Source organism: Canis aureus, chromosome 16 (genome assembly GCF_053574225.1).
Source record: "Canis aureus isolate CA01 chromosome 16, VMU_Caureus_v.1.0, whole genome shotgun sequence".
Lineage (NCBI taxonomy): Eukaryota > Metazoa > Chordata > Mammalia > Carnivora > Canidae > Canis > Canis aureus.
The window spans coordinates 2,679,115-2,701,981 of NC_135626.1; the positions used below are offsets into that span (position 1 = coordinate 2,679,115).

Below are 22,867 nucleotides of genomic sequence, written 5' to 3' on the forward strand. Positions count from 1 at the left end.
AAAAAAGCATCTAAATCAGAAAAAAATGTAAAATTACCTTGGTTCATACATGACATGATCTTATAAGTAGAAAATCAAAAAAAACTCTTACAATAAAAGAATTCAGCAAAGTTTCAGGAAAAAAAACACTTGCATTTTTATATACTAACAATGAATCTGGAAAAGAAATTAAGAAAACAATCTCAGTTACAATAGTATCAAAAAGAATAAAATATTAGGAATAAATGTAACTAGAGGGATGAAAGACTTAGACACTGCTGAAAGAAATTAAAGATATAAATAAATGGAAAGATATCCTCTGTCCTCAGATTAAAAGACAATTATTGTTAAAATAGCCATACTATCCAAGGTGATCTACTGATTCAGTGTAATCCCTATCAAAATTCCAATTTTTTGCAGAAATAGAAAAAAAAAAACCCAAAATTCAATATTGAAACTCAAAGAACTCCAAATCACCAAAACAATCCTGATAAAGAACAACAAAGCTAGAGGCCTTACACTTACTGGTTTCTTTTCTTTTTTTTTTAAATTTATTTATTCATGATAGCCACAGAGAGAGAGAGAGAGAGAGAGAGGCAGAGACACAGGCAGAGGGAGAAGCAGGCTCCATGCAGGGAGCCCGATGTGGGACTCGATCCCGGGTCTCCAGGATCGCGCCCTGAGCCAAAGGCAGGCGCTAAACCGCTGTGCCACCCAGGGATCCCCACTTACTGGTTTCAAAACAAATTAAAAGCTATAATAATCAGGGGCGCCTGAGTGGTGCAGTGGTTGAGCATCTGCCTTTAGCTCAGGTCATGATCCCGGGCTTCTGGGATCAAGTGCCACATTGGGCTCCTCGTGGGGAGCCTACCTATGTCTTGGCCTCTCTGTCTCTCATTAATAAATAAATAAATAAAATCTTAAAAAAAAAAAAAGGTACAGTAATCAAAACAGTATGGTACTGGCATGAGGACAGGCCTACAGACCAATGGAAAATAACAGCCCAAAATAAACCCACATAAATATAGTCAAAAGATCTTTAACAACAACGATCTCTTAAACAAGTAGTACTGGAAAAATTAGATATTCATATGCAAAAGAATGAAATTCGATTCCGATCTTACAGTTCATACAAAAATCAACTCAAAATGGATTAAGACTTAAATGTAAGACCTGAAACAATAAAAGTCCTAAATGAAAACATAGAGAAAAAGCTTTTTGACATTGGCCTTGGCAATGATTTCTTGAATATGATATCCAAAGTATACGCAATAAAAGCAAAAACAGACAAATGGAATTACACCAAACTAAAAAGCTGCAAGGCAAAGGAAAGTCAACATGAACTTAGAGAATGAGAGAAAATATTTGCAAACCATTTATTTATCTGATAAAGGTTAATATCCAAGAGTTAAAGGGAATTTCTATAACTCAACAGCAAAAAACCCCAAATAATCTGATTTAAAAATGGGCAAAAGATTTGAATAGACATACAAAAAAAATATCTTGCCTGAAGACATATGAACAGCATGGCCATAATGAAAAGATGCTCAACATCACTAATCATCAGAAAAACACAAATCCAAACCATAATGAGTTATCACCTCACAACTATTCAGAATGTTGTTATCAGAAAAAAACAGAAAATAGGAAGTACTAAGGAAGATGCAAAAACTTGGAACCCTTATGCACTGCTGGGTGGGAGTGTAAAACGGTGTGACCACTATGGAAAACAGTTTTTCAAAATATTAAAAATAAAACTACCATATGACCCAGTAATTTCTCTTTTGAGTATCCAAAAGAACTGAAATCAGGATCTCAAAGAGGTATCTGCCCTCCCACATTCATTGCAGTATTATTCACAATGACCGAGAGATGGAGACGACTTAAAATATCCATTGATGGATGAATGGATAAACAAAAGATAGTATATACATAAAATAGAGTATTATTCAGCTTTAGAAATCCTAGCATATGCCACAATGTGGATAAACCTTGAGGATATTATGCTAAGTGCAATAAGAAAGTCTCAGAAGAACAAATACTGCATGATTTCACTTATATGAGGTATCAGAAGTAGTCAAACTCTTGGAAAGGGAAAGTAGAATGGTGGCTGCCAGAGACTACGGAGAGGAGGAAATGAGTTGCTGCTCAATGGGTATAGAGTTTCAGTCATAGAATGAAAAGGTTCTAAAGATCTGCTGTACAAAAATGTGCACATAGTAAATAATATTGTACTGTACACTTAATTTGTTAAGGAGATAAATTTCATGTTAATATGTTTTTTACTGTACACACACAAAAGAACACGTATGGATATATATCAAAATAAATTTTCAAGAAATAGATATGATTTGAATAACATGAAAAAAGTTTGATTTTAAAAAAAGAATGATTACAGCACACACCCACAGCCCACTTGAGTGCACATATTAAGTTCATGTGATAGAAAATGCCCCATATTTCATCAACATATGTCTCAAAACAACTATGAATTCCTGTCTTTCTCTCATTCCTTCACATTCACCTGGATAAATCTTATCAATTTTACCTATTTTTTTTTTTAATTTTTATTTATGATAGTCACAGAGAGAGAGACAGAGGCAGAGATATAGGCAGAGGGAGAAGCAGGCTCCATGCACCGGGAGCCCGACGTGGGATTCGATCCCGGGTCTCCAGGATCGCGCCCTGGGCCAAAGGCAGGCGCCAAACCGCTGCGCCACCCAGGGATCCCCTCAATTTTACCTATTAAGTATCTCTTGAATCTATTCTTTTCCCTTCAATTTGCACTATCAGTGCCCTACTGAAAACCACTATCGATATCTCTTGGCTAGACTTCTATAAAACCTTTTGAACTGCTTTTTCTCTGCTCCCAGTTTCACTGACCCTTACCCAGTTCCTCAAACACCATTTTTATTTCTAGAATGATCTTTTTAAATTATAATTTTTAAATTTTTAAAAGTTATTTATTTTAGAAAGAGAGAACATGCATGGAGAGAGAGAGGGGCAGCAGGAGAGAAAGAGACGGAATCTTCAGCAGACTCTCTGCTGAGTAAGGAGCCTGATATGGGGCTTGATCCCATGTCCGCGAGATCATGACCTGAGCCGAAATCAAGAGTCAGTCACTCAACCAACTGAACCACCCAGGTCCCTCTAGAATGATCTATCTATCTATCTATTTATTTATTTATTTATAAAAAGATTTATTTGTTTATGATAGACCTAGAGAGAGAGAGAGGGGCAGAGACACAGGAGGAGGGAGAAGCAGGCTCCATGCAGGGAACCTGATGTGGGACCTGGGTCTCCAGGATCATGCCCTGGGCTAAAGGCAGGCGCTAAACCTCTGAGCCACCCAGGGATCCCTAGAATAATCATTTAAAAATGCAAATCTGACCATGTGTCTCTCTCTCTATTAAAAGCTTTTAGTAGTTGCCTCTTGGTCCACACCAATAATCCTTGAGGCATGGGCTTGCTCACTAGTGTGCGAGGGATTCACTGGTTGGGTCATAAATAGATTCAATTTCCTACCTTCATGAAGTTTCTTCTTCTGGCAAGTAAGAACAAGTTGGTGTAGGCTAGCCCTACAAAGCCTTTACCTAAGAAACTATAATCAAAGATAGTTGAAGGCCATTCTTTAGAGAATAGATTCCAAACTCAAGGACTGCCTTAGTTCCTGCCATTCCACTACTTGAGCCCAGTGCTCCAGCCTGACTGCATAAACTCTCCGTGATTCCTTAAAGATTCATCTTGTGGTCTTTTACAGTCTGTTCTGTCTAGTAGTAATAAAAGATACACTCCCCACCCCTTCCCAACATAGCTAATTCCTCTTTTTCCTTCAAGACTTAGTTCAAACTTTATGTTCTCTCTTTCTCTCTCTCTTTTTTTAAAAAGATTTTACTTATTTATTCATGAGAGACACACACACACACACACAGAGAGAGAGAGAGAAAGAGAGAGAGAGAGAGAGAGGCAGAGACATAGGCAGAGAGAGGCAGAGACATAGGCAGAGGGAGAAGCAGGAGCCTGCAAGGAGCCTGATGTGGGACTTAATCCTGGACCTCAGGATCACACCCTGAGCCAAAGGCAGATGTTCTACCACTGAGCCACCCAGGTATCCCCAAACTTTACCTTCTCTAGGAAGGCTTCCCTGAATGTCTTCAGTCCCCAACCACAGCTCCAATTCAAACTGAAAAGAAGTCCCTCTTTTCTGTACTCCTTGGGCATCCTCTGTTACCACTCACTGTACTCTGATGTCTGTTTACACATCTGACTCTCCCACTAGACTGAGTTCACAGTACAAAGGATGTGCACAAAGTAAATACTTAAATATTTGTGAGACTGAATGGGCATTATCTTTCCTACTCTACAAGTAAGGCAATGAACTTTCTGCTGATTTATCTTTAGAGATACTGAACTGCAAAGTAGTCTTTGCTGTTTTATGCCAGGCTAAGTTATCAATAACTTTAAGTGAAAAACAAAACAAAACAACCTTAAGTGAGTGACAGGAAAAATCCTCTGGATGTTTTAGAGCCAGAATTGAGTTTACTTCCTGTGAAATCCCTGGGAAGGACTGAGGGAATTACAAGAGCTTTAATCATTATGTTACAGATTTAAGATTTTCAAAGCACTTTCAGAACCAGGTTCTAAGAGCAGTTTTGCAGGAATGAAAGCAAGATGGCTTTCCCCATCAGGAGATGAGAGGTTCAAGGTAAACAGCTACAGGGACATCTGAAGCTCTGAGCTTCCAGGATAGATCACAAAGACTGAGGCCTAGAACTCACCTGGACAGGCCCAATGCTCTTATTCCGGCCTCCAGGCATGCCATCTTCTCTGATTGCTGGAAGGAAACATAAGTCAACAGTCAAAAGCATACCGACAGAAGTCTAGGCACAAAAAGAGAACTTATTTGGCCAAAAGCACAAGTTAATAATTGGTGAAATCTAGATTAAAACATAGGTCTTTCTGGACCCAAAGTATGTACTCTTTCTCTTTGCATTATTCTAGGCTACCTCATAGGCAGCAGAGACTTTTGGGCTTCCAAGGCAATGGGCACACACTGCACACGCTGCATACATTTAATATGCTCAGCAAAGGTCATAGCATTAATAGTCCTCTGCACAATTACAAATATCCCACCAGAATGATGTACCTGAAGGCTCCAGTAAATCCAAAGAGAGGAATAGAAAGAAAGTATTTTTTATTTCCTGGCTAAGTTTGAGTCTAATTTATAGGATGAGGAGAACAGATAGTTTTTTTAAATTAATCAAAATTTTGATCTGATTGGTTTCTTCCTATAAAAGCAGTCATTAGAGGGGTACTTGGGTGGCACAGTCGGGTTAAGCATCCAACTCTTGGTTTTGGCTCCTGTCATGATCTCAGGGTTGTGAGATTGAGCCCTGTGTAGCGCTCTGTACTGGGTGTGGAGTCTGCTTGGGATTCTCTCTCCCTCTTCAGCCCCCTCCACTTGCATGGGATGCACCCATGCAGGGTGCGTGCACGCGCGCACACGTGTGTGTGTGTGTCTGAGAGAGAGAGAGAGAGAGAGAGAGAGAGAGAGAGAAACAAGAGATGAAGTTGGAGGTTGGAGAGACCAACTGGGACCAGATCACAGCTGTTAATGGCAAGGTAAGCATATGGACTTCAGTAGAGGAAGCTGAGGATAAGATGGAATTCAGGGGGAGATGTGGTCAGGTTGGCATTTTCAAAAAATCTTTGTGATGGCCACTGTGGAGGCTGGCTTGGAGGAGGCAATGTTAACAACAGAAGGTAATAAGCTAACAGCTTCATGTGAGAGTAAGCTTTGCTATATATAAATATATATTTGCTTTCAAAAAATTAAAACATGAAGAATCTAGAAAGTCCTTGGGGCAGGGTTGAGAGTTCCAAGCATAACACTCAGTTCCTGTGGTAGGTGAAAGGCTGACAGGAAGTTCATCTTCCTAAAGTAAACACCATTATTGGTATTCTTAGAAGATTATACATTTCAGAATTAGACAAGCTTGGGTCTAAAACCAGTTTTTGCCTGGTGTTTAACTACAGACAAGTTTCTTCACCTCTCTGAACTTCAGTTTACCGAACAATAAAAGGGGCTACTCTGGAACCTATCTTATGGGGTATGGTGAGGATTACATATAAAATAACATAGCTAAAGCACCAAGCATAGGGCCTGGTACATAAAGTAGGTATTCAGTAACTAATCCTTCCCTCTATCCAGCCTCTTTTCTACGTATACAATTGTAATTAAAAAAATCAAGATTCCATTCCCCGCTTTGCTGGAGCTTTAACATCTTCGAAGCATCTATGAAATGAAGACAACAGATCTGCATTACAAGACTGCTGTGAATCTGGAGTGAGAAATATACACAGCTTATATCATCAGAGCCAGATGCATACTGGTTTTTGTCTGGAGATTTCTTTCAACCTAATTTCAAGTTCTAAAAATCCTTAAAATTCCCTCTCTCTGCTGTTCTAGAGTCAATGACAGTCTTCAGACATTTCTATTTCCAGTACTGAGTTCTCCATGTCTTTGTTTCATCTCACAGGTACAGAATAAAGAACTACCATCAGCAGATCCAACAGTGAATACATTTTACTTGATATCTCACTCTCATTGCCTTGGAGGTGAGGAAGGAACTCAACATGTTTTTCTGTTTAAAGGACCACAAATCTTTTAAAAATTTTTTTTAAATTTTTATTTATTTATGATAGTCACAGAGAGAGAGAGACAGGCGCAGAGACACAGGCAGAGGGAGAAGCAGGCTCCATGCACCGGGAGCCTGACGTGGGATTCGATCCCGGGTCTCCAGGATCGTGCCCTGGGCCAAAGGCAGGCGCCAAACCGCTGCGCCACCCAGGGATCCCAAGGACCACAAATCTTAAAGATTTACATCTTACCGGGATCCCTGGGTGGCGCAGCGGTTTGGCGCCTGCCTTTGGCCCAGGGCGCGATCCTGGAGACCCGGGATCGAATCCCACGTCAGGCTCCCGGTGCATGGAGCCTGCTTCTCCCTCTGCTTATGTCTCTGCCTCTCTCTCTCTCTCTCTCTCTCTGTGTGTGACTATCATAAATAAATAAAAATAAAAAAAAAAGATTTACATCTTACCAATTTTTTGTTCTGTTACTTAAAAGCTCATGTTGTCTCTCAACCCCACCTGGACTAAGGAAACTCCTATATGATGGATAGGTACTATGTTTTGGATACTATCTCCGGTAAAACAAAACAAAACAAAACAAAACAAAAAACAAAAAAGAATGTGGGGGAAGTATCAGTATCACTTCTACCGAAAAGATGAATGTAAGGCTCAGAAAAATTAAGTATTTTGTTTACGGTAATAGAAACTAAACAGCATAATCAAGGTTGGAGTCCAGACTATTAGACTAAGGCCAGATTTCTTTCCACAACTAGTTTTTCCAATAGTGTGTCTACATATGATTGGAGAAACAAAATCTTAGGTAGGCATAAACTCTTAATTACACACTTATCCTAATGTGCATTAAAATACACTAATATTAATTATCACTAAGGTGATAAAAATTCCCTTTGAAAATTAACTTTGATTTAAAAAAAATTTTTTTAGGGCAGCCCCAGTGGCGCAGTGGTTTAGTGCCGCCTGCAGCCCAGGGTGTGATCCTGGAGACCCAGGATTGAGTCCCATGTCGGGCTCCCTGCATGGAGCCTGCTTCTCCCTCTGCCTGTGTCTCTGCCTCTCTCTCTCTGTGTCTCTCATGAATAAATAGATAAATAAAATCTTAAAAAACTAAAAATAAAACTATGCTCTCTTACTTTAGCATCCATAAGTAGATCCTATCTATAGCAATTGTTACTATTGTGTTTTAATGGTGATTTTCTATTTCCCTCATGTTTATAGCATTCTATAAAAAAGAACTGTCACCCTCTATTTATTTAGTTAGTTTTATCAGTATGAATTCATGGATATTTTACTCTTTGCTTTTTCAACTAATACATAGTTATATTGTTACTCAAGTTTTTCCAACTTTGGCTACTAGAAGTACTTTCAGGTTGGCTTCTATGATCTTTTGGTAATGCTACCTTCCTGCCCTCTCCTTTAAAAAAAAAAAAAAAAGCATATTCTAACTTTCTGGTACCACAAGACGCTCCAGGCTCATCTTGTATTTTTCCTGCCCCAATCCTAGAATCAACCATTTCTCCAAAGAGGCCTGATTCCTTTTGATATTTGGAAACCAAGATCTGGTTTTTCCATTTTTTTTTTTTTTTCTAAATATGAGTTCATATTGATACTTCCAATCTAGCACCAGAAGTTTCGGTCTAGCCTTCCCCCTTCCTGATTTATAACTTCTTTCTCTGGTGTGAGAAACCTGACTTCCATTATCAACAATGTATTTATTTGTTGGTTCAACCCTGGGATATATATAGTGTCAGAATTCCCAACCCATAACCTTGAGAGAAATAAATTTACAAACTAGAGAGCTTTGTTTGTATACAGTTCTTTTTGTCTTCAGCCCTATAGTATACAGTATATAGTCAAAACACTATTTCCCAAGGTCAGCTCTTTTCTTCCCATTTCCTTCAGTGTGGCTATGTGATTTATTTGTAATATCATATTCATTTATCACAGTCTACATTCTGTCTTTTCCCTAATATACTTGTTTTTAAACAAACTTACATACAGTAAAATTCACTTTTTAAAAATGATTTTATTTATTTATTCATGAGAGAGAGAGAGAGAGAGAGAGAGAGAGAGTTAGAGACACAGGCAGAGGGAGAAGCAGGCTCCCCACAAGGAGCCTGATGTGGGACTTGATCCAGCATCCTGGGATCACGCCTTGGGCCAAAGGCAGATGCTCAACCGCTGAGCCACCCAGGTGTCCCTAAAATTCACTTTTTTAGCGGTGTATATTTCTGTAGGTTTTGAAAAATGCATAAAATTATATGTTGAACAACACCACAGTTCCCTATGAACAGTTCCATCAATCCAAAAATATTCCAATGGCAATTGTAATTTTAATTCTGCTTTCTCAGCACCAACCAGGAGGTGGCAGGGTTTCTCTCTGAGAGGCAGCCTTCACAAGGCAAATAAGCCATCCTGTAAAGAATATAAAGGTACATAGAGGCAGTTCCCACCCCCCACACTCCAAGTGTCATCTTCTGGCTATGGTTACAGGAGTTAGGAGGTTAAGCTTCTTCTTCCCTTAAGTGGGAGAGTTTGGTTAGAAGCCCCAGAATCTCATGCTCCAACTGAGTAAGTGAGATGCAACCCACAAATAGGCTTTGATAAAACAGTAAGGACAACAAAGGGAGATGAGAAAACAAAACCAAGACCAAATCAGATGAAAGTGGGTAGGTTGCCACAGACTCTCTCTTCAAGGCATTACCTGTTTGGTGTTGGTGGCTAGGAAAGATTTCTATAAGAGGGAACAGTGGGGAAGAGGGAGGATTTCTAGGCTGAGAAAACCCAAGCACAGGCAGGATAATGCAAAGCAAGTTTGAGGTACAGTATGTAAGTTTTACACAGAAGATGAGATTAGAAACATAGAGGACAAAGATGGCAAGGTTTTAAATGCCCTACTATAGGGATTTATCATCCAGTTAACACCGGGCATTCCAACATGCAAGTAGCTATGCCATACAGTAGACATGTGAAGCAGCATGTTGTCCATGTGGTTAGGTACAATCTCTCTGTGATTAATAACAACTTCATAATTATTATCAACATAATCACCACTAATCTATCTACTGGTAAGTCATTTTACCTCCCCAAGCTGCACCTATAAACTGAGGGTAATATATATTTTTTAAAGATTTTATTTTGGGGGGGTGCCTGGGTGGGTCAGTCAGTTAAATGTCGGCCTTCGGTTCGGGTCATGATCCCAGGGTCCTGGGATGGAGCTCCACATTAGGCTCCCTGCTCTGCAGGGACCCTCCTCCTCCCTCTCCCTCTGCCTGCTGCTCCCCCTGCCTGTGCACTCTCTTTCTCTCTGTCAAATAAATAAATAATCTTTATAAAAAAGACAGATTTTTTGAAGTTATCTCTATACTTTCTCTATACTAATTAAGATATACTTATCTCTATGTGAGGCTTGAACTCATGACCCCAAGATCAAGAGTTGTACACTCTACGAACTGAGCCAGCCAGGCACCCCTAAACAGAGGGTAATATTTAATAATAGATTTGTGCATATTCAGTGATAATGCACAGAAAGTATATAAGTTTCTGATATACACAGTAATAAAAAAATATTAGTATTATAAATAAATTATAAATGACCTAAATTTATTTAAATGTCCTTTTATAACTTTATTTTTCTTCATAATGGGCAAGTTTTCAAGAGATTTTTCTCATCCCACATATAATAAAAAACCAGTTGAAGTATATCTGGGGGATCCCTGGGTGGCGCAGCAGTTTGGTGCCTGCCTTTGGCCCAGGGCGCGATCCTGGAGACCCGTGATCGAATCCCACGTCGGGCTCCCGGTGCATGGAGCCTGCTTCTCCCTCTGCCTGTGCCTCTGCCTCTCTCTCTCTCTCTCTCTCTCTCTGTGATTATCATAAATAAATAAAGAAAAAAAATATTTTAAAAAAGTATATCTGGTTGTCTGCATTTATTAATATGACAAAATAATTTTTTTTTAAGATTTTACTCATTTATTCATGAGAGTCACAGAGAGAGAGTCAGAGACACAGGCAGAGGAAAAAGGAAGCTCCATGCAGGGAGCCTGACTTGGGACTCAATCCAGGGTCTCCAGGATCAGGCCCTGGGCTGAAGGTGGCGGCGCTAAACCACTTAGCCACCTGGGCTGCCCCAGACAAAATCAATTTGAACAGTTCACTAAATCTAACGCCTATGCCTATACACTGCTATTATGAACCCTAGTACCTGCTGAGTAGTATTTTATATATACATTGTCCTATTTAATCTTTTAGACAACTCTGAAAAGTTAAGTATTATAATACTTTTTGTTTTTTAAGATTTTATTTATTTATTCATGAGAGACACAGAGAGAGAGAGAGGCAGAGAGACACAGGCAGAGGGAGAAGCCGGCTCCATGCAGGGAGCCTGACATGGGACTTGATCCCCGTTCTCCAGGATCACACCTCGGGGCTGCAGGTGGCGCCAAACCACTGCACCACCGGGGCTGCCCTATCATACTTTTTTTAAAAGGTAAGATAATTGAGCATTAGAGACATAAAGCAAACTGCCCAAGGTCACAGAGCTAGTCTGTCACCAACCTCTGCCTCCATTCTTTCTACTGAACTCTATGTACTGTACTACTTTCCACCCTCCATGAGAATACTCTTGAGTTTCTCACATTGGCCCTCTCCTCTTCTGTATCCAAGTTCTCTTTGATGATTTCTATACACTAACAAAATTTTAATACCTGATGGCAAGAAGTTCCACAAACTTCTATTTGAAGGCAGGACTTTTCACTTCAGCTCCAATCCTACACATCCAAATTCCTTGGTGAACCACTGAATGTGTCTTAGATACCTCAAACAATGGTACTGCCAAGGCCAACATTTTGTCCCACCCTGCTTTTTAGCCTGATTATTTTTTTCCTGGTAGGGCTGTTACTATTAATCCAAATCTGCAACTTCAATTTCTGGTGCTGCCCAATATCCAGTATGTTATCAACTCCTATCAGGTAAGCTTCTCCCCATCTCCCAATCTGTGCCATTACTTTTCCTACCCCTCTGTCAGATTCTTCACTCCTTTCTTCAGACTCTTCTAAATACTTTCTAGGTGGCCTCTCTGCTTTCCCCATACCAATCCATTCTTCAAAGCCTGCCCTGGATTAATCCTCCTAGAAAACTGGTTTATTTACATAATCTCACACTAATGGCTCTCGGAAAGCTTCCCAATAAACTCCAAATTCTTCACCAAAGTGGATGCAGATTTCTAGACATGTCTAGCCTCTGAGTATGCCTTGATTCTAGCAAACAAAATGATATCACATTCGAGTAACATACTGCTTTTCTGTTTCTTTCACCTAAAAGTCCTACGTTCTGTCATCATGCTTTGAAAGAAGAACTAGTAGAGTATATTAATTTGAGTTAGAACCTGATTATTCATTGGTGTCTTGCCACTCCATGAATTCATCCTCAAAGAATCCATAACATCTGACTAGTCTTTCTTCCCACCTAGTCTGGGAATTCCTTGTAGGCAAGGAACTGTGCCAAAATTTGGTTTTGGGTTATGAGTACACAGTATAAGACCAGGCATATAGTGTAGGCTTGGGAAATAAAAAATTCCAAGGCTTAATAGCTAACCCTAAAGGTAAAGTGATGGATGAAGGATGGGTAGTACAGCCACAAGCACCACTCACCCTTCCGATTCATCCCCATCTGGAGGCATTTGAGCAGGCGGCAGTACTGGCACCTGTTCCTCTGCTTCCGAGACATGACACAGTTCTTGTCACGACTGCACCGATATACCCGCTTGTTGCAAATGCTCCGCTTGAAAAACCCCTTGCAGCCCTCACAGGAGATGATTCCATAGTGCAAGCCTGTGGCACGGTCCCCACAAATGAGACAGGTTCGTTGTTCAGCCCGATCATCTGGAACAGAAACTGAACATATTCAAATTAGAACACATGGAAATGATGGCTTTAAGCCTGCAATTCAACTTAAAAAAAAAAAAAAAAAAAGCAACTTTGTCCTGGAAAGATCAAGAATATCACCTTTCCCAGCTAACTGACAAATGGGGCATTTTTAGAGCCTTTGTCCTAGGAACAGACCCTTGCATCTACCTGCAGATATCACAAACACAGCCTATCTAAAAAAATAACTCATGCTCCTCTCTTGGGGTTTCATCATCACTTGGACCAGTATCCAGGTCAGAAACTGGGGAGATATCCTCAACTCCTCCCTTTCCCTCACCTTCCTCAGCCAGAGCCTATCACTTAGTTCTACCCTGCAGAAAGGTGGATAAGGGTTACTGATAAGTTATGTAAGTGCCCAGCAAATGGCATACACCCAATAAATGAAAGTTATAATTATTAACCAGTGAAGAAGTTTTAACTAGGCCCAGCCAGCCAACCAGTCTTCCATCCATTTAACAAATTGATATTGGGCAACTATTGTATTCTAGGCATTGTTGTAAGGTATGGATATAGCAGTGAATAAAAGTCCCTGGTGAAGCTTACATTCTAGCAGAATATCTACTCTGTCTGTGTCCAGGCCCTATGTCCAGTACTGGGTGCTCAGAAATCAATCATCATGATCCACAGAGTTAAGGAACTTACCGCCTCACAACAAACAAGTTAGTCAAAGAGGAAATTCAGGCTGGAATATAGCTAACTTCCTCTGGTCTCAAATTTCATTTACTCAGGATCAAGCAATTGCCAAAGAACGGATATATGACAAAAAAGTGCCCTGGTGAACTGTGATGTCAGATCTTGCTAACAGGTGCCAAGAAACCTCTGAAGGAAAAGTTTTTGATCAGAAGCCAAGGCAAGAAACCAGCAATCTGAACCATACTCCTGAATAATAGGCAAGATAAAATGATTAAGAACACAGTCCTAAGAGTTTGAGAGAGATCCTTATTCATACCCCAGTTCTGATACTTACCAACTGACTGAATTTGGTAAAATTAAGTTACTTCACCTCTCTGAATCCAGTTTCTCTCATCTGTAAAATGGGGGATTATAATGGTACCTACATATATAAATAAAGTACTTGGCACAATGCTTGGGCTACAATGGATATTTAATAAATGACAGCTATTATTTTCATTATTTTCTCAAAGAGATCCATGCTTAATGTAATAATACTCCTGAAAGGAAAAGCAGTTGAAAGAAATGTTATAGGAGGGGCATGGCAGTTTATCTAGAAGAGATGTAGAGAAGGAAGGAGGCATTTAGGCAACTTTTATCATATGCCAACTTTGAGATGTCTTATCCCTATTTGTACCAGGCTGGATAATGGCCACCCAAATATAACAGGTCCTAATCCCTAAAAACCATAAATGTTATCTTGTAAGGGAAAGGGGTCTTTGCAGATGTGATCAAATTAAGGATCCTGAGTTAAAATATTATTCTCGATTATAAAGGTGGGCCCTATTTGCATCACACAGGTCTTTATAAGAGAAAGATAGAGGGAGATTTGATATAAATAGAAGAGGAGAACACACACACACATGCACACATACACGTTATGTACAGAGGAGAAGGCAATGTGGAAACAGGAAGAAGGTAGTCACAGCCAAGGAATGGCTTCCACTACAAGCTGGATGAGACAAGGAGTGAATTCCCCTAGAGTGTCTGGAGGAAGTATGGCTCTGCCCACCTTTATTTTCACCTAGCAATACTAACTTTTAAACTTCTGGTTCCAGAACTGTGAAAAAACAAATGTGTGGTAATTTTTAACAGCAGTACAGGGAACAACTACACAATGTTTTTTTTTTTTTCATACAGGGAAACAGACATATATATTAAGGCTCCAAAGTCACACAGCAAATAGCAGATATACAGAAAGAAGCAGGTCCAGGAGACCATACAGTTAGGGAAATAGAGAAAGACAGATACAGAAAGAGGAATTGCCTAGGCTCTTGAGGACTCTATATTTCCTAGTTACAGACCGTTCCAAGCCTTTCTAAGGCTTGGATGAACTTAACTATGGGCAAATTGACTTATTGCGACAAATTGACATTCCCATGTCTTGTAATACTCTCCCCACCCACCCCCAGCTAACTTAAATGTTTCTGTTATTTGCAACTAAAAGAAACTTGGTTAAAATATAAAATGGCCCTGGTGTAATAACCATTCTTTTTCTTCTTCTTTTCTGTTTAAAAATGCAAAGGAAAAATAAATAAATAAAAATGCAAAGGAAGCTCAAGGTAAACATTAGAGCAAAGTTACAGTAGAGAATTAAAAAACACACACCTCACATTCTACCACATATAGGATTCATATCATATATAGACACACACATTAAAATACAAACCAAATCTACTAGAATAGATTTAAAAATAGTTATCATTAATCAATATCTGGAAGAACCATACCCTTTTCTCCCTTTCTTCAGAGATATGATTTTACTAAGTACCAACCACAACTAAGTATTATGCTTTGTGCTGTGCCACAAAATTCTTAGAATCCCGTAGGTGGATATAATACAATTGCTATTACTATTTTGTAATTGAGAAAATGAAGATCTCAGAAAAAGTTAAGGAACTTGTCCATTTAGGAAGTGACTGACCCTACCTACTCTGCCAATATCAGAACTGGAGTTCAGTAACCTCTTCAGAAAGCATTCCTATGGCATTCTGTGCAGCATCTGGATCCAGAGCAAAGGACCCACTGAACAACAATCAAATACAGAATTATTAAGAATCTACTTAGTAGATTCTACTTTTGTATAACACTGCTTGTTCTTTTCACAAGCACTTAAAAGGCCACAATGAGATCAAAGTCAAGGTGAGTCCGTATTTCCACCGATGGGCACTAGTCAAATTCCCTTTGAATCCTATGACTGCTTCTCTGTTCACAGCTATTGTTACTGCCATGTTCTGTGTCTATAAAGAGCACTGGTCTAAGCCACAGACCAGGAACTAATTCAGAAGAAAATCTTTCAAAGGTACAGGAGAAAGGCCCTCTCCCAATCAACCGTGAAGCCCCTCAAAGAAGCATTTTACAAACTTCTCTCAAAATATGCAGGAAAAGGGATCCCTGGGTGGCGCAGCAGTTTGGCGCCTGCCTTTGGCCCAGGGCGCGATCCTGGAGACCCGGGATCGAATCCCACATCGGGCTCCCGGTGCATGGAGCCTGCTTCTCCCTCTGCCTGTGTCTCTGCCTCTCTCTCTCTCTCTGTGACTATCATGAATAAATAAATAAAATCTTTAAAAATAAATAAAAAAAATATATGCAGGAAAAGATTATAAAAACAGGAGAAGCCACTGCTAAGTGATCACTTGGGTACCAGGTTTTGTGCCAAGCACTTTACATATGTTACTGCGGTGAATAATAAAATATAAGGTACTCTTACTTTATAGAAGAGGAAACTGAAGCTTATGAGGTGATATCACTTTCCAAAAGTCACCCAGGTAGTTAAGTATGGGAGCTGGGCTGGAACCTCCAAAGTCTATGGACCTAATCATTATTACATTCTGTGGCCACAGCAAGGCAAATCTATCTAAACTATATGCAGGTAGGTCAGTCCCTTCCTTACTTGGGGAAAAAAAAAAAGCTAAAGAGTCAAGCTCTTTGTAAATTAACCAATTGAAGTGAAATGCCTCAGCTGTGCCCTGTCTCAAGTCAGATAATAGATTTCTGTATCTCCTATTCTTGTAGAGGACCTGAAGGATATTTAAAGCATGTTTATATTCATTATCTCACTTGAACCAGGCCAGGACAAAGATTATTCTTATAGATAATTCTTATAGATACCACAAAGAACATTTAGTGAGTATTAATTGTGTCCCAGGCAACATTCAATAAGTTTTTTACATGTCTGGCCTTACTTATTCACCATAGTAACTGAAAGGTATCGTTATCTCCATATTACAGAAACCTGGAATCTTATAGCGTTAGAAAGTGCCTTGGAAATTGCCTTAAAGAGACCTTTGCCTGAGGCATGGATTCCCTCTAGCTTTACCAACTGAGCCAGTGAGGTGCCTCAACCACATCTTTCTTTACTCCATTCTTGGGAAGGTAAATGTTGAACTCAAGGGCAGAACGTAATATTCATCCTGGATCAATTTTATCTTTATATATAATAAATTCTGTATGTCATTCTGGTCTGTTGAAATCTTTAGGGCTCCAGTCTTACCATCCAGTAACTAGTTATTTCTCCTACCTCCTTCTTTTCTCCATGTATGGTCAGTATGAGATTATTTTCAATTTCATCCTTAAAACAATATTAAACAGAATGTGGCCTTCTGGCAAGTTGTTAGCCCCTTCTCCAATCTGGCTTAACCATTACCATTCTGGAAATAGATGCTCAATTAGCTTTGTCTCTTAACTAGAGTAGAAACTCTAGTCTGGCTTGGATTTCTCTATCTTATTCATAAGAATATCATGAACAACTATCACATAACTCAAATTCCAGATTCATAATATCTACAGCATTCTCTGACTAATGAGGCTAACACAAAGGAAATGTTCATAACCATTCCTAATTCACCACTGTCGATCTACTGTGTTCTTAATCTGTATTATTCTACCTAAAATACAAGAGAAAGGAAAAATCAGGCAAATAAGTACTTCACATTAGAGACTATGGATAATAGTAACTGTGGTGCTCAGAAGTCAGTAAGATAAGAGACAAAGGAGTTGATGAAAAGCTGAGGGTTTGAAAAATGATAGGTATTTGAAGGTAGTTTGCTATCTGCAAAAATAGCGATGGTTAAAAAAAAATAGAGTAGGAGAGAGAAGAACCTAATTTATCAGAGAAGCTGAATGTTTATCTTGATCAGCAGTACTAAAAGGACTCAGATAGTGAACTTTGAAAATACCATTTTCTACAAAGAGGTTCCCAGACTCCTTAGAGAAATGTTTGATTCCAGGTCTGAGGCAGAATATACATATAGGATGAGTGGTAGTGTGCTACCCAAGACTAATAATGGGGTCATGTCAAAAGGACATAAAAAGCAACATAAAAAGCCCCCCACTGGCCTAAAACTGGAGCAACCTATGCATCAAAAAGAATAATAATAGCAATGGATTAAAACACTTCAAATATAAAAATCAATGCATTCACAATAATGTTAAAAAGAAAAATCTCATTAGTTACCATGGAGGTTACTAGGACACCAACTCATTATTCTGAAAATTGATGTAATAAGGGGAAAAAAATCAAACATTAGAAACAAAACTAGGGGATCCCTGGGTGGCTCAGCGGTTTAGCGCCTGCCTTTGGCCCAGAGCGCAATCCTGGAGTCCTGGGATTGAGTCCCACGTCGGGCTCCAAGCATGGAGCCTGCTTCTCCCTCTGCCTGTGTCTCTGCCTCTCCCTCTGTCTCTCATGAATGAATAAATAAAATCTTAAAAAAAAAACAAAAAACAAAAAAACAACTTTTAAACTTTGAGATTAAAGACTGAGATTAGGTCAACAGATCAGCCTGGCAGTCAATAGAATGCACTTGGATGGGGAGGTCGAGTTGATCTCAGGGCTTGGATAGGGTGGTCGAGTTGATCTCAGGGCTTGTGGCAAGGCAAATCTCCACCAAGGGATGGAAAGGAAATAGACAACTGTTAGCTCTCCAGATATCTTGAACAGAGGCAGTAGAACACAGAGACTAAGAACTTGGGCTCAAACCTATGCTGTCACTTGCTAGCTGCATGACCTTGGAAAGTTTCTTAACCTCTCCAGAGGTACCTCAATTTCTAGTCTATAAAACACAGATAATATGGTACTTTTTCAAGTAACTGTTTTAAGAATCAAGGATTAACAGATTGCCTATAAATGACATGGAGCTCTGGATTCCTCATGGTATTAGAATGAAGCAGCTTTGTAAACTTCTAACTACTGGACATTACTATTGTTTGTCTTCTTTTTTTCTAAAAAAACTTCAAAAAATGAGCACAGAGGATTATTCAGTCAGTCTGGTAGCAAGGGAAGGTAATGACAAACTTCCTTGAGGAGGTGAGTTCTGACATATGACTACCAGTTAGACAAATGAAGGCAGAGGAGGGGACAGGGAGAAAAAACAATTGGCATATAAAGTCATGTCTTAAAATTGAAGCTGGAGACCTCTCTTCAACTTGGGTTTCCCCTGAGAAGAATCTCATTCCTTTCTAAAACAGCCAATATAGTTCACTAAGATTTAGCAAGACTATCACAAGATGAGTTACACAGAAGTATCCAGAGATACATTATCAGGTTATGTCCTACCCCTCTATGTGTAAGACAGTCATGATATGCCCACAAATTTGTTCCTGAGCAACATTCTAAAAGGAACTTGCTGGTTACTAATGATAAATAAATGTAACCATATGTAAGCAATATTAGGAAAAAGATTACATGTTTGTCTTTGCTAGTTTTCCATACCTTAGGGATAATCTTAAATATTTTTTTAGAAAACAGTAATTATTCTAGTGCAGGTAACAGGATCACATTAAATTTCAGTTCTTCAAATTTTAACACTCCTGCTGAGATAGATATGGGCAAATGCAGAGCTCAGTTGGGGTCTCTATGGACACAGATTAATTTTCAGAGGTAGGTATATCAAGTTCAAATGAAATAATAAAAATGATGAATAAAAACAGCTGATATGGCTGGCATAGAAAATCAATAACAATCTGAATCAGATAGCCCCATGAACATCTTTTCAGAGCACCATCGACAAGCGTCTGCTCAAATAAACAGATGTTTTCATCTCTATCATTTAGTAAGAACAGTAAGTAAATGAGAACAAAGGCAGTCATAAACTAATCTGTTCATCAATCTGACCAGAATTTTACAATACTTAGATTCTTGTTTTATAAAAGTAGCAGGACCCCAATTACACCTAACCAAAGTTGCACTGTAGGTTAAGTCCCAATCAAAGATGTTAATAGTAACATCTGGAACCATGACTGCTACAAAGATGCTCATTTTCTTGAATAAATGAATGAAAAATGTAAAAGTGTAAAAGGTTTGAAATATATTGGATTGGTGGTTAAGTCACACTGAGTATGAATTCTAGCACTGCCAGTTCCTAGCTCTGTAACTGTGGGCACATGCCTCAATTCTAGAAGTCTATCAACTGTAAAATAGAGATAACCATAATACTCACTTCATGGATTTATTAGGGAATAAATCATAAGTCTACAATGATAATAGCTAACATAGAGCCTGGTACTATGCAATAAGTTCTGTTCTTCATGTATCACATATAATTCACTATTTCCTAACAATTCTATGGAGTAGATACTACTATTATCTCTATTTTGCAGATTAAAAAAACGGGGGCACACATAGAATATGATACAACAGTATCAAGGAATATAAATTAGCTAGGATGTAATCCAATAAATACATATATGATATCTATGGAGAAACTGTAAAACAATTAATATAAAAGATTTCTAAGACAAATTGAGGAAGATTTCAGTAACTGGAAAGGAAGACTACACTCACAGATTCTTTTTTTTTTTTTCACTCACAGATTCTAAGTTATTACTGTAAAGATCAATAGATAAAGTAAAATCCCAATCCTGCGTGTTCATGTATAACTTGAGCTAAAAGTAAAATGCATGCGGAAAATGCAAAAGAACAAAAACAGCATAGATTTCTTTTTAAGATTTATTCATGAGAGACACAGAGGGAGAGGCAGAGACATAGGCAGAGGGATCAGCAGGCTCCCTTACGGTGCCTATGTGGGCCTTAATCCTAGAACCCTGGGATCACGACCTGAGCCAAAGGCAGATGTTCAACCACTGATCCACCCAGGTGCTCCAACAGCACAGATGTTTAAGAAAAACAAGACTTTACCATGTATCAGTATTCATTTTAAAGCTATGGTGAGGAGCATCTGGGTGGCTCAGTTGGTTAAGTGTCTGCCTTTGGCTCAGATCATGTCCCAGCATCCTGGGACTGAGTCCTACATCAAGCTCTCTGTGCAGTGGGGAGCACCTGATTCTCTCTCCTCCTCCATTTGTGCTCTCTCTCTCTCTCTCAAATAAATAAATAAATAAATAAATAAATAAATAAATAAATAAATAACATCTTTAAAAAAAATAAAGCTATGTTAAGTAAGATATGCTTTATTGGCTCAGAGACAGACAAACAAACCAAAGGAACTGAATGAAGACATACCATACCCCAACATACCCAGGTATATTATGGATATTTAACTTATGACAAAGGTGGCACTGCAGAGCAATGAGGAAAAGACAAGTCTTTTCAGTGAACAGTGCTGGGATAATTAGATACCTATACAGAAAGAAAATGAAACTTGATTCTATCTCACACTATGCAAAATATTTAATTCCAACTAGACTGAAAACCCAAATAGCAAAAGCAAAATAATATACTTCTTAGAAGATAATAAAAAAATATCTTCATGATCTTGGATTAGGAAGAGATTTTTAAAACAGGCCACAAAAGCACTAACCATAAAGGAAAACTTCAATAAAATCAGACTACATTAAAATGAAGAATGTTCAGAGAGTGAAAAGGCAAGCCAGTGTGGAAGAAGATATATGCAACACATACAACCTATAAAGAGCTCATATTCAAAATGTGTAAAACTCTTATATAACATTAAGAGAAATGCAAACCAGTAGAAAACTGGGCAAGAAACCTGAATAAGCATTTCACAGAGGAGACTATCCACATCATCAATAACCTTAAGAAAAGATGTTCAACCTATTAATAATCAAGGCTATGCAAATTAAAACCATAATGACAATGGTTAAAAAAAAAAAAGACTTCAAGTTATGGTGGCAATTTGGTAAAACTAACTTTCTTATGTTATCGGTAAACATGTTTATTGGTACAACTACTACAGAAAACAGTGTGTTGTTATTAATGTTGAAGATATACCTCTTTTATGACTCATTCTTATATATGACCCAAGAGAAATGTATGCACATGTATATGAAATGACAAATTCTAGGATGTTCATTATGACAAGCTTTGTCAAAGATGCAATTAAAAATAACCCAAATATGGGGCACCCGGGTGGCTCAGTTGGTTGAACGTCTGCCTTACTCTCAGGTCATGATTCTGGGGTCCTGGGATGAGCCCCATGTCAAGCTCCCTTCTCAGTGGGGAGTCTGCTTCTCCCTTTCCTTTCCCGGGGTGGGGCTTATACTCTCTCAAATAAAATCTTAAAAAAAATAACCCAAATATTTATCAATATTACTGGAGATAAATAGTATCATTCATACAATATAATACTTATACAGCTGTAAAAGTATTTGAAAAAAAAAAACAACGAAAAAATAAAAAAGAGAAAAAGGTATTTGAATGACTGCAACAATTTGGATGACTAGTACAAACGTTGGGTAAAAGAAGCCAGATGGAACAAAAACCTCCCAAAACCAACCATTCATAGTATGCCATTCATTTTAAATAAGTTAAAACAACAACAACAATAAAAACAGGCTCAGACAGTAAAGGAACATATAGTGAGAACAGTGCTGGGGTAGAGAGGAGCTTTTGAGTTCTGGGAATGTTTTATTTTATTTTATTTTTTTTAAGATTTTATTTATTTATTCGAGAGAGAGAGAGAGAGAGAGAGAGAGAGGCAGAGACACAGGCAGAGGGAGAAGCAGGCTCCATGCAGGGAGCCCAATGTGGGACTCATGTCCTGGGCCGAAGGCAGGCACTAAACCACTGAGCCACCCAGGGATCTCCCATGTTTTATTTCTTGACTTGGGTGATGCTTGCTTGATATTAATTCATTAAGCTGTAAAATTGTGTTTTGTGTACTTTTCTCCAAGTGTTATATTTCATGGTAAAAAAGTTGGAAACAAAAGATAACAGGGCACTTTAGGTAAGGGAAAGGACATCATCAGTGGCCAAAAAAAAAAAAAAAAAAAAAAAAAGGAAGCAAATGTAAGGTATGTTTGGGCAAACTATGTAGATATATAGTTAAGCAGAAAGATCTTACAGAGGAATGGTCATACAGAAGTCTAGAAAACTGTTTGGAATACATTGGAATTCATTTTATCCTACTGATAAAAAACTACGGAGATTTTTAGGGGCGTCTGAGTGGCTCAGTTCGTTAGGCATCTCCTTCTGCTCAAGACATAATCTTAGGGTCCTGGGATGAGCCCCACATGGAGCTCTGCTCAGCAGGGAGTCTGCTTCTCCCTCTGCACCACCACCACCACCACCACCACCATCCCGGTCGAGCTCTCTCTCAAATAAATGAATAAAATCTTTTAAAAAAGGCCACTGAGATTTTTAAATGGAGATATATCTGGATCAAAGTAGTATTTTAGGAATATCAATCTCACAATGATGTGCAGGTTGCGACAAGATGAAT

At 38.7% G+C, this 22,867-nt stretch overlaps 1 protein-coding gene across 4 annotated transcripts in view; it reads right to left on the reverse strand.

Moving 5' to 3' along the window:
• The window catches only part of NR6A1 (nuclear receptor subfamily 6 group A member 1), a 223,220-nt gene that overhangs the window by 24,107 nt on the left and 176,246 nt on the right, over nucleotides 1-22,867 (reverse strand). For all 4 annotated transcript variants that reach the window (XR_013353755.1, XM_077850632.1, XM_077850634.1 and 1 more), the window contains 2 exons: nucleotides 12,279-12,521; nucleotides 4,758-4,813 (listed from right to left, as the gene is read on the reverse strand). Coding sequence is in view for 3 of the 4 variants with exons in the window: in XM_077850632.1 (XP_077706758.1) it covers nucleotides 4,758-4,813; nucleotides 12,279-12,521 (299 nt within the window). In the remaining variant the exon portion in view is untranslated. The remainder of the gene's footprint in view (nucleotides 1-4,757; nucleotides 4,814-12,278; nucleotides 12,522-22,867) is intronic.